At 47.1% G+C, this 12,051-nt stretch overlaps 1 protein-coding gene across 1 annotated transcript; it reads right to left on the bottom strand.

Moving 5' to 3' along the window:
• Positions 1 to 5,676: 5,676 nt before the first annotated feature.
• On the bottom strand, positions 5,677 to 7,713 carry LOC124018262 (epsin-3-like). The gene is made up of 2 exons (XM_046333527.1): positions 7,405 to 7,713; positions 5,677 to 6,685 (listed from the first exon to the last, which is right to left on the bottom strand). The coding sequence occupies exons 1-2, from the start codon at positions 7,622 to 7,624 to the stop codon at positions 6,627 to 6,629; spliced, it is 279 nt and encodes a 92-aa protein (XP_046189483.1). The 5' UTR covers positions 7,625 to 7,713; the 3' UTR covers positions 5,677 to 6,626.
• Between the last annotated feature and the right edge of the window lie 4,338 nt (positions 7,714 to 12,051).

Below are 12,051 nucleotides of genomic sequence, written 5' to 3'. Positions count from 1 at the left end.
AGTTCCCAGTTGCTTTGAACGCACTGAAGTCCGAGATTTCTGAGTTCCCAGTTGCTTTGAATGCACTGAAGTCCGAGATTTCTGAGTTCCCAGTTGCTTTGAACGCTGAAGTCCGAGATTTCTGAGTTCCCAGTTGCTTTGAACACACTGAAGTCCGAGATTTCTGAGTTCCCAGTTGCTTTGAACACACTGAAGTCCGAGATTTCTGAGTTCCCAGTTGCTTTGAACGCACTGAAGTCCGAGATTTCTGAGTTCCCAGTTGCTTTGAACGCACTGAAGTCCGAGATTTCTGAGTTCCCAGTTGCTTTGAACGCACTGAAGTCCGAGATTTCTGAGTTCCCAGTTGCTTTGAACGCACTGAAGTCCGAGATTTCTGAGTTCCCAGTAGCTTTGAACGCACTGAAGTCAGAGATTTCTGAGTTCCCAGTTGCTTTGAACACACTGAAGTCCGAGATTTCTGAGTTCCCAGTTGCTTCAGTTGCTTTGAACGCGCTGAAGTCCGAGATTTCTGAGTTCCCAGTTGCTTTGAACGCGCTGAAGTCCGAGATTTCTGAGTTCCCAGTTGCTTTGAACACACTGAAGTCCGAGATTTCTGAGTTCCCAGTTGCTTTGAACTCTGAAGTCCGAGATTTCTGAGTTCCCAGTTGCCTGATTTCTGAGTTCCCAGTTGCTTTGAACGCGCTGAAGTCCGAGATTTCTGAGTTCCCAGTTGCTTTGAACGCTGAAGTCTGAGATTTCTGAGTTCCCAGTTGCTTTGAGACACACTTGCTTTGAACACACTGAAGTCCGAGATTTCTGAGTTCCCAGTTGCTTTGAACCACTGAAGTCCGAGATTTCTGAGTTCCCAGTTGCTTTGAACGCACTGAAGTCCGAGATTCCTGAGTTCCCAGTTGCTTTGAACACATTGAAGTCCGAGATTTCTGAGTTCCCAGTTGCTTTGAACATGACACTGAGTTCCCAGTCTTTGAGACTGAAGTCAGAGATTCTGAGTTCCCAGTTGCTTTGAACGCACTGAAGTCCGAGATTTCTGAGTTCCCAGTTGCTTTGAACGACACTGAAGTCCGAGATTTCTGAGTTCCCAGTTGCTTTGAACGCACTGAAGTCCGAGATTTCTGAGTTCCCAGTTGCTTTGAACACACTGAAGTCCGAGATTTCTGAGTTCCCAGTTGCATTGAACACACTGAAGTCCGAGATTTCTGAGTTCCCAGTAGCTTTGAACACACTGAAGTCAGAGATTTCTGAGTTCCCAGTTGCTTTGAACGCACTGAAGTCCGAGATTTCTGAGTTCCCAGTTGCTTTGAACACACTGAAGTCCGAGATTTCTGAGTTCCCAGTTGCTTTGAACACACTGAAGTCCGAGATTTCTGAGTTCCCAGTAGCTTTGAACACACTGAAGTCCGAGATTTCTGAGTTCCCAGTTGCTTTGAACGCGGCATAAGTGACATCATTGTCACGGAACTTGGAATGATGTCACCGCCAACTGGAAAGTGAGGGTGTGCTGTATCTCACGCCGTCACACATGAATCCTGTTGGCGAGAAGATGTCCTCATCCTCATGATCTCAGCACACCAAGAATGATGCTGTCATTCACATGGCATCACGTCTTATTGAATGGCATCACGTCTTAGGAGGCCTGATATGAATGGCATCACGTCTTATTGAGGAGGCCTGATATGAATGGCATCACGTCTTATTGAGGAGGCCTGATATGAATGGCATCACGTCTTATTGAGGAGGCCTGATATGAATGGCATCACGTCTTATTGAGGAGGCCTGATATGAATGGCATCACGTCTTATTGAGGAGGCCTGATATGAATGGCATCACGTCTTATTGAGGAGGCCTGATATGAATGCTTTTATGGCTGGAATATCATGCCTGTATTTATTGTCAGCATTCTGTATAGAGTATCTGTATAGATACTGTATAGAGTATGTGTATAGAGTATCCGTATAGATACTGTATAGAGTATCCGTATAGATACTGTATAGAGTATCTGTATAGATACGGTATAGAGTATCTGTATAGATACTGTATAGAGTATCTGTATAGATACGGTATAGAGTATCTGTATAGATACTGTATAGAGTATCTGTATAGATACTGTATAACCAGCAGTTGTTTTTAAAGGCTGAGGGAGAACACTGTTAAACAATTTGGTTAAAGTATTTCCAAACAGGGAATAATCATGTGTGAGTAGTGTCTTCGATGTAGCCTAACTATACTGGAGTAGTGTCCTCGATGTAGCCTAACTATACTGGAGTATTGTCCTCGATGTAGCCTAACTATACTGAAGTAGTGTCTTCGATGTAGCCTAACTATACTGGAGTATTGTCCTCGATGTAGCCTAACTATACTGGAGTATTGTCCTCGATGTAGCCTAACTATACTGGAGTAGTGTCCTCGATGTAGCCTAACTATAGTGGAGTAGTGTCCTCGATGTAGCCTAACTATACTGGAGTATTGTCCTCGATGTAGCCTAACTATACTGAAGTAGTGTCTTCGATGTAGCCTAACTATACTGGAGTATTGTCCTCGATGTAGCCTAACTATACTGGAGTAGTGTCCTCGATGTAGCCTAACTATACTGGAGTAGTGTCCTCGATGTAGCCTAACTATACTGGAGTATTGTCCTCGATGTAGCCTAACTATACTGGAGTATTGTCCTCGATGTAGCCTAACTATACTGAAGTAGTGTCCTCAATGTAGCCTAACTATACTGGAGTATTGTCCTCGATGTAGCCTAACTATACTGGAGTAGTGTCCTCGATGTAGCCTAACTATACTGGAGTATTGTCCTCGATGTAGCCTAACTATACTGGAGTATTGTCCTCGATGTAGCCTAACTATACTGGAGTATTGTCCTCGATGTAGCCTAACTATACTGGAGTATTGTCCTCGATGTAGCCTAACTATACTGAAGTAGTGTCTTCGATGTAGCCTAACTATACTGGAGTATTGTCCTCGATGTAGCCTAACTATACTGGAGTAGTGTCCTCGATGTAGCCTAACTATACTGGAGTAGTGTCCTCTGATGTAGCCTAACTATACTGGAGTAGTGTCCTCGATGTAGCCTAACTATACTGGAGTAGAAATAGAGTAACTGTCATATAGGTGTATGGAAATACAATAACTGTAATAGGTGTGTGTAAATACAGTAACTGTCATATAGGTGTGTGCAAATACAGTAACATACAGGTGTGTGGAAATACAGTAACTGTCATACAGGTGTGTGGAAATACAGTAACAGTGTCATACAGGTGTGTGAAATACAGTAACTGTCATATAGGTGTGTGGAAATGCAGTAACTGTCATACAGGTGTGTGGAAATACAGTAACTGTCATATAGGTGTGTGGAAATACAGTAACTGTCATACAGGTGTGTGGAAATACATTAACTGTCATACAGGTGTGTGGAAATACAGTAACTGTCATATAGGTGTGTGGAAATACAGTAACTGTCATACAGGTGTATGGAAATACAGTAACTGTCATATAGGTGTGTGTAAATACAGTAACTGTCATATAGGTGTGTGGAAATACAGCAACTGTCATACAGGTGTGTGGAAATACAGTAACTGTCAAACAGGTGTGTGGAAATACAGCAACTGTCATAGGTGTGTGGAAATACAGTAACTGTCATACAGGTGTTTGGCCTCCAGGGGGCAGACAGACATTGTGTAGAAAAATCAACTCTGTGAAGAATGTGCTTCTCTAAGCATTCAATATGTAGAAACAGTCCATTATAAAGTGTTTGGTATTACAATCTAGCTAGGCATATATTATATTATATATATATATATATATTACACACAGTCATGTATTAACAGATGTAAAAAAAGGTTGAATGATATCAAAGCGACAAGTCAAGAAATATCCTATTGATCAACATGATCATGAAATAAAAGCTGTAAAATATGAATGAATGCAGATGCCAGGCGTTGTTATTAGTTCCCTCATATATTATATTATATTTGACGATGACAATCAGTGTTTCACAAGTAATGACCACAGCAATGAGAGAGGGAAAATAATCACGATATCAATTCATACAGTCTAATATGCGTTGCTTTATAAGGGTCGAATGCTAGCTTCCTAACTTCCATTGAATTCAATTGAATTTCCACTTCTCCCATTGACATCAATGCAAAACTCAACTTGAAGTGAGAGCGTTAGGATTTGCCCCCTATAGTGAGTCCTGCAGTGGTTCCGGTCTCTTGAAAAGCAGATTTCACTCAGTTATCCCTCAAAAGGGCCTCCAGTTCACTACAATACAATAGAACTACCTTAGAATCTCTCTCGCCATCACCGCAGCTTCATTCCAACAGCAAACCATCCTTTTACACGAGAACCCAATCAGATGGAGCCTTACTAGGCCTAATGTAACAAAAGGGAAGCTTAAAACTCAAGCGTTCATTATGTGGATGTGGGTTGGCTGGCGTCTCATCATCGGCGTGGAATGTTCTATGCCCGTTCTCAGAAATCAGAGTTGTAGTCGGCGCTAGGAATCATTCTGAACATTTGCAGATAGAAATAGATTGAATAGAGCCGACACACTTCCCTTATTCTATCTGGCAGACAATCATATCTGTTCTACACGATACATTTCTATCTGAGCATTCTGTAACGTTACATCCTCCTGAACAGACTTGTCCGAGCATTATCCCTCCTGGGGCATCATGGGAGAGATAATAGGAGAGAAAGAGCCAACCAATGAAAGCAGTCCAGAGAGCGGATCGACCAATCAGCATAGAGCAGTGCGGCAGGAACAGTGGGCGTCCTGTCCCAGTGCATTGTGGTCCGTCGGTCGGAGAGATAAGCAGGCATATCTGGTGTACAATCAGTTCAGTGCTGGATCAGGAGCAACAGTGCGGAGCCAATCAAACTAAAGTATGCAGCAGAGTGGGCGGGGCATGTGACTAGGTAAGAAGCAGTTGGAAAAGCAGTTAACTAACCTGGTCCCACATCTGTTTCTGCTGTATAGCCAATCACCCATAGGAGTTGGCAGGACAGCACAAACAGATCTGAGACCAGGTTAGTGCAGACACACTCAATCTGTAAAGTATTGCTAATTACTTTAACATGGAAACATCTTCACCTAATGTGCTTTCTATAGCGGAGGATGAGCTTGGGCATCGGCGTGTATGTACAGTATCTGTCATGGCTTAGGATTAGGTTACTATAGACCTAAACACGTTCTGGGAATATTCTCTTTCTACCTCTCGTTCCTCCTCCATCATTCCCTTCAGCAGAGAGGAGAAACAGGACAGGTTGTGGTAGAGCAGACCAGAGCAGAGGCCTTAGCCTCCATCACTCCCTTCAGCAGAGAGGAGTAACAGGACAGGTTGTGGTAGAGCAGACCCGAGCAGAGGCAGTAGCCTCCATCACTCCCTTCAGCAGAGAGGAGTAACAGGACAGGTTGTGGTAGAGCAGACCCGAGCAGAGGCCCTCCATCACTCCCTTCAGCAGAGAGGAGTAACAGGACAGGTTGTGAGCAGAGAGCAGACCCATCACTCCCTTCAGCAGAGAGGAGTAACAGCAGAGAGGAGTCAAGCAGGAGGAGTAACAGGACAGGTTGTGGTCAGACATCAGAGGCTCTCTCACTCTTCAGCAGAGAGGAGTAACAGGACAGGTTGTGGTAGAGCAGACCCGAGCAGAGGCCTTCTCCATCACTCCATCACTTCAGCAGAGAGGAGTAACAGGACAGGTTGTGGTAGAGCAGACCCGAGCAGAGGCAGTAGCCTCCATCACTCCCTTCAGCAGAGAGGAGTAACAGGACAGGTTGTGGTAGAGCAGACCCGAGCAGAGGCAGTAGCCTCCATCACTCTCTTCAGCAGAGAGGAGTAACAGGACAGGTTGTGGTAGAGCAGACCCGAGCAGAGGCCTCTCCATCACTCTCTTCAGCAGAGAGGAGTAACAGGACAGGTTGTGGTAGAGCAGACCAGAGCAGAGGCCTCTCCATCACTCTCTTCAGCAGAGAGGAGTAACAGGACAGGTTGTGGTAGAGCAGATCGTAGCAGAGGAAGCAATCTAAGGGTTACAGTACTAAAGCCCAGAGAAAAACAACAGCAAAATAACAACTTAAGGGGATTATCAGTTCTGTCTGAATTCCAGTTGTTGAGTCTTGAGGTTTGATTGACAGAAAATAACCTAATAAGAGTCATTTCTATTTCCTCTGTTCCATCCACCAGAGATAGAGGACAGACAGACCAACATGAATTGCCGGCCGTGCGACAGCTGGGTGGGCGTCCTGTCACATCTGACTACAAAACATCGACCGTCATTTTCTTGAAATTTTTTGCCGATTCCACATGTTGAATCGTCACCGCTCGTGGACACCCAGCAGGTCACCAGCAGGTCTTCCATCGTAGCGGTTTCAGTTCAGATGGACAGACATCACAGGAAGGGATTCTGACTGTGCTCCTCTCCCAGAGACGAGATGGAGGAAAGAGGTAACAGGGGCTGTGGCAGCCCAGGTATGTCCAGGGCTCCATGGGTGGGCTGGGTGAGGGAGGAGGGCAGGCTGGCCGGCTGGTGGCTGGCGGGCAGGGGCAGAGAAGCACTGTAGGGCAGGGAGGGAGGACCGGAGGGGGGGACGGGGGACGTGGAGCTGGGACGCATCTGATTCAGAGTGAGACGAGGCTGTTCACTCTGGAACGGGTTGAGGGAGATGGAGTACTCAGACCTGGAGGGGGAAGGAGATAGGGGAGAGAGAGCAGGGGGGAGGAGATAGGGGGAGGAGATAGGGGGTGAAGGAGGTAGGGGAGGAGAGAGAGCAGGGGGAAGGAGATAAGGGGAGGAGAGAGAGCAGGGGGGAAGGAGAGGGGAGGAGAGAGAGCAGGGGGAAAGGAGATAGGGAGGAGAGAGAGAGCAGAGGAGGAGGAGATAGGGGAGGAGAGAGCAGGGGGGAAGGAGATAGGGGGAAGGAGATAGGGAAGGAGAGAGAGAGCAGGGGGAGATAGGGGAGGAGAGAGAGCAGGGGGGGAAAGAGATAGGGGAGGAGAGAGAGCAGGGGGGGAAAGAGATAGGGGAGAAGAGAGAGATGAAGAGGGGGGAACAGAGAGAAAGTCAGTAGAAGCACTTTTAACCATTACACGTTAAATGTTTAAATACTTAACCTGCGCTTAATCATTAAGTTTGTCCAGTAAGCTGCGATAGGATCAATGGAACAGTCCCAAAAGTGTCAACTTCAACCTGAAATTGCCCCAGGTCTGAGTAAGTGACTGAGTAGCACTTTACTTGTAAATTGGATGGGGTACATGGTTTTCTGTAGAGCAGGGATATGATTGGCTGTGTTCACCTGAGAGGAAGGGGTTCTTGGTCTGTGAGTGAGTGACTGTTTCAGTGTTCACCTGAGAGGAAGGGGTTCTTGGTCTGTGAATGAGTGACTGTTTCAGTGTTCACCTGAGAGAAACGGGTTCTTGGTCTTGGCTGGGGGGTTGGCTGGTATCAGGCTGTCCAGATTGACCAGGGAGGCCCCTGTGGGCCCCAGGAAGGACTCAGGGGTCCGGCATGTCCGAGGGCTGGGGACCCCCAGACTGTCCCCTATACGAGACAGGTCAAACAGCTCCGGGCTGCCCTCACCCTCACCTCGACTGTTCAGGCTGAAATTACCTCCGTCCATCGCCTCGTCAAACAAGTCACCATCTAATGGAGTACATAAATATATGTTTAAATGTTCAAATACGTTTAGAAATATACACAAAAGTGTTCAGACCCTTTGACCTTTTACACATTTTGTTAAATTACAGCCTTCATTTTTAGAAATTTAACAAAATGTGTAAAAATATATTTTTATATAAAAAACAACTATACCTTATTTACATAAGTATTCAGACCCTTTACTATGAGACTTGAAATTGCGTTCAGGTGCATCCTGTTTCCATTGATCATCCTTTGAGATGTTTCTATAATTTGATTGGAGTGCACCTGTGGTAAATTCAATTGATTGGACATGATTTAGAAAATCACACACCTGTCTATTTAAGGTCCCACAGTTAACAGTGCATGTCAGAGCAAGAACCAAGCCATCAGGTCGCAAGAATTGTCCGTAGAGCTCAGAGACAGAAATGTGTGGAGCACAGATCTGGGGAAGGGAACCATGTCTGCAGCATTGAAGGTCCGCAAGAAAACAGTGGCCTCCATTATTCTTAAATGGAAGAAGTTTGGAAGCACTAAGACTCTTCCTAGAGCTGGACGCCCGGCCAAACTGAGAAGGGCCTTGGTCAGGGTGGTGACCAAGAACCCGATGGTACTCTGACAGACCTCCAGAGTTCCTCTGTGGAGATGGGAGAACCTTCCAGAAGAACAACAATCTCTGCAGCACTCCATCAATCAGGCCTTTATGTTTGAGTGGCCAGACGGAAGCCACTCCTCAGTGAAAGGCACATGACAGCCCGCTTGGAGTTTGTCAAAAGGGACCTAAAGACTCTCAGACAATGACAAACAAGATTCTCTGGTCTGATGAAACCAAGATTAAATTCTTTGCCCTGAAAACCAAGCGTCACGAGGAAACCTGGCACCATCTCTACGGTGAACCATGGTGTTGGCAGCATCAAGCTGTGGGGATGTTTTTCAGAGGCAGGGACTGGGAGACTTTTCAGGGTCAAGGCAAAGATTAACGGAGAAAAATACAGAGAGACACTTGATGAAAACCTGCTTCAGAGCACTCAGGACCTCAGACTCAGTCACCTTCCAACAGGACAATGAATCTAACCACACAGCCAAGACAACGCAGGAGTGGCTTTGGGACATGCCAGAGCCTGGACTTGAACTCAAACGAACATCTCTGGAGAGACCTGAAAATAGCTGTGCTGCAATGCTCCCCGAATACAGGTGTGCCAAGCTTGTAGTATCATACCTAAGAAGAATCAAGGCTGTCATCGCTGCCAAAGGAGTTTCAACAAAGTACTGAGTGAACGGTCTGAATACTTACAGTACCAGTCAAACGTTTGGACACGCCTACTCATTCAAGGGTTTTTCTGCATTTTTACTATTTTCTGTGAAGCATGGAGGAGGAGGTGTGATGGTTTGGGGTGCTTTGCTGGTGACACTGTCTGTTATTTATTTAGAATTCAAGGCACACTTAACCAGCATGGCAGCGATACCACAGCATTGTGCAGTGATACGCCATCCCATCGGGTTTGCGCTTAGTGGGACTATCGTTTGTTTTTCAACAGGACAATGACGCAATACACACCTCCAGGCTGTGTAAGGGCTATTTGACCAATAAGGAGAGTGATGGAGGGCTGCATCAGATGACCTTGGCCTCCACAATCCTCCAAACTCAGCCCAATTGAGATGGTTTGGGGTGAGTTGGACCACAGAGTGAAGGAAAAGCCGCATATGTGTTCAGCATATGCGGGAACTCCTTCAAGAATGTTGGAAAAGCATTCCTCGTGAAGCTGGTTGAGAGAATGCCAAGAGTGTGCAAAAAATTTCTTTAACACTTTTTTGGTTACTACACTGAAATGTTCAACCTGTCCCTGACTGAGTCTGTAATACCAACATGTTTCAAGCAGACCACCATTTTCCCTGTGCCCAAGAACACCAAGGTAACCTACCTAAATTAATACCGACCCTTAGCACTCACATCTGTAGCCATGAAGTGCTTTGAAAGGCTGGTCATGACTCACAACACCATTATCCCAGAAACCCTAGATCCACTCCAATTTGCATACCGCCCTAACAGATCCACAGATGATGCAATCTCTATTGCACTCAACACTGCCATTTCCCACCTGGACAAAAGGAACACTTATGTGAGAATGCTGTTCATAGACTACAGCTCAGCGATCAACACCATAGTGCCCTCAAAGCTCATCACTAAGCTCAGGACCCTAGGACTAAACACCTCCCTCTGCAACTGGATCCTGGACTTCCTGATGAGCCGACCCCAGGTGGTAAGGGTAGGTAACATCTGCCACGCTGATCCTCAACACAGGGGCCCATCAGGGGCTCAGTCCCCTCATGTACTCCCTGTTCACCCACGACTGCATGGCCAGGCACGACTCCAACACCATCATTAAGTTTGCCGACAACAAAACAGTGGTAGGCCTGATCACCGACAACGATGAGCCAATAGGGAGGAGGTCAGAGACCTGGCCGTGTGGTGCCAGGATAACAACCTTTCCCTTAATGTGATCAAGACAAAGGAGATTATTGTGGACTACAGGGAAAGGAGGACGAAGCACGCCCACATTCTCATCGTTGGAGCAGGTTGAGAGCTTCAAGTTCCTTGGAGTCCACATCATCAACAAAATAACGTGGTCCAAACACACCAAGACAGTGGTGAAGAGGGCATGACAAAGTATACTCCGCCTCAGGAGACTGAAAAGATTTGGCGTGGGTCCTCAGAGCCTCAAAACGTTTGACAGCTGCCCCGTCAAGCGCATCCTGACTGGTTGCATCACTGCCTGGTACGGCAACTGCTCGGCATCCAACCTCAAGGCACTCAGAGGGTAGTGTGAACGGCCCAGTACATCACTGGGGCAAAGCTGCCTGCCATCCAGGACCTCTATACCAGGTGCTATAGATGCTATAGAGGGTAGTGTGAACGGCCCAGTACATCACTGGGGCAAAGCTGCCTGCCATCCAGGACCTCTATACCAGGTGCTATAGATGCTATAGAGGGTAGTGTGAACGGCCCAGTACATCACTGGGGCAAAGCTGCCTGCCATCCAGGACCTCTATACCAGGTGCTATAGATGCTATAGAGGGTAGTGTGAACGGCCCAGTACATCACTGGGGCAAAGCTGCCTGCCATCCAGGACCTCTATACCAGGTGCTATAGATGCTATAGAGGGTAGTGTGAACGGCCCAGTACATCACTGGGGCAAAGCTGCCTGCCATCCAGGACCTCTATACCAGGTGCTATAGATGCTATAGAGGGTAGTGTGAACGGCCCAGTACATCACTGGGGCAAAGCTGCCTGCCATCCAGGACCTCTATACCAGGCGGTGTCAGAGGAAGGCCCTAAAAATGGCCAAAGACTCCAGCCACCCTAGTCATAGACTGTTCTCTCTGCTACCACACGGCAAGCGGTACCGGAGCACCAAGTCTAGGTCCCAAAAGGCTCCTTAACAGCTTCTACCCCCAAGCCATTAGACTGCTGAACAGCTTCTACCCCCAAGCCATTAGACTGCTGAACAGCTTCTACCCCCAAGCCATTAGACTGCTGAACAGCTTCTACCCCCAAGCCATTAGACTGTTGAACAGCTTCTACCCCCAAGCCTTTAGACTGCTGAACAGCTTCTACCCCCAAGCCATTAGACTGCTGAACAGCTTCTACCCCCAAGCCATTAGACTGCTGAACAGCTTCTACCCCCAAGCCATTAGACTGTTGAACAGCTTCTACCCCAAGCCTTTAGACTGCTGAACAGCTTCTACCCCCAAGCCATTAGACTGTTGAACAGCTTCTACCCCCAAGCCTTTAGACTGCTGAACAGCTTCTACCCCAAGCCATTAGACTGTTGAACAGCTTCTACCCCCAAGCCTTTAGACTGCTGAACAGCTTCTACCCCCAAGCCATTAGACTGCTGAACAGCTTCTACCCCCAAGCCATTAGACTGCTGAACAGCTTCTACCCCCAAGCCATTAGACTGCTGAACAGCTTCTACCCCCAAGCCATTAGACTGCTGAACAGCTTCTACCCCCAAGCCATTAGACTGCTGAACAGCTTCTACCCCCAAGCCATTAGACTGCTGAACAGCTTCTACCCCCAAGCCATTAGACTGCTGAACAGCTTCTACCCCCAAGCCTTTAGACTGCTGAACAGCTTCTACCCCAAGCCATTAGACTGCTGAACAGCTTCTACCCCCAAGCCTTTAGACTGCTGAACAGCTTCTACCCCCAAGCCTTTAGACTGCTGAACAGCTTCTACCCCAAGCCATTAGACTGCTGAACAGCTTCTACCCCCAAGCCTTTAGACTGCTGAACAGCTTCTACCCCCAAGCCATTAGACTGCTGAACAGCTTCTACCCCCAAGCCATTAGACTGCTGAACAGCTTCTACCCCAAGCCATAAGACTACTGAACAGCTTCTACCCCCAAG

This window comes from Oncorhynchus gorbuscha, unplaced genomic scaffold (genome assembly GCF_021184085.1).
Source record: "Oncorhynchus gorbuscha isolate QuinsamMale2020 ecotype Even-year unplaced genomic scaffold, OgorEven_v1.0 Un_scaffold_454, whole genome shotgun sequence".
In the NCBI taxonomy this organism is placed as follows: Eukaryota; Metazoa; Chordata; class Actinopteri; order Salmoniformes; family Salmonidae; genus Oncorhynchus; species Oncorhynchus gorbuscha.
The sequence above is the reverse complement of the archived record's forward strand: the minus strand, read 5'-3'. Positions and strand labels throughout refer to the sequence as shown.

What these genes read in the sequence shown, in the direction of transcription:
- LOC124018262 (XM_046333527.1), bottom strand. Translation starts at nt 7,624, where the DNA reads ATGGACGGAGGTAATTTCAGCCTGAACAGTCGAGGTGAGGGTGAGGGC. An exon ending in CAAGAACCCGTTTCTCTCAG is followed by an intron (nt 6,686 to 7,404) that starts GTGAACACTGAA and finishes TTCCCCCTCCAG; the next exon opens with GTCTGAGTACTCCATCTCCC.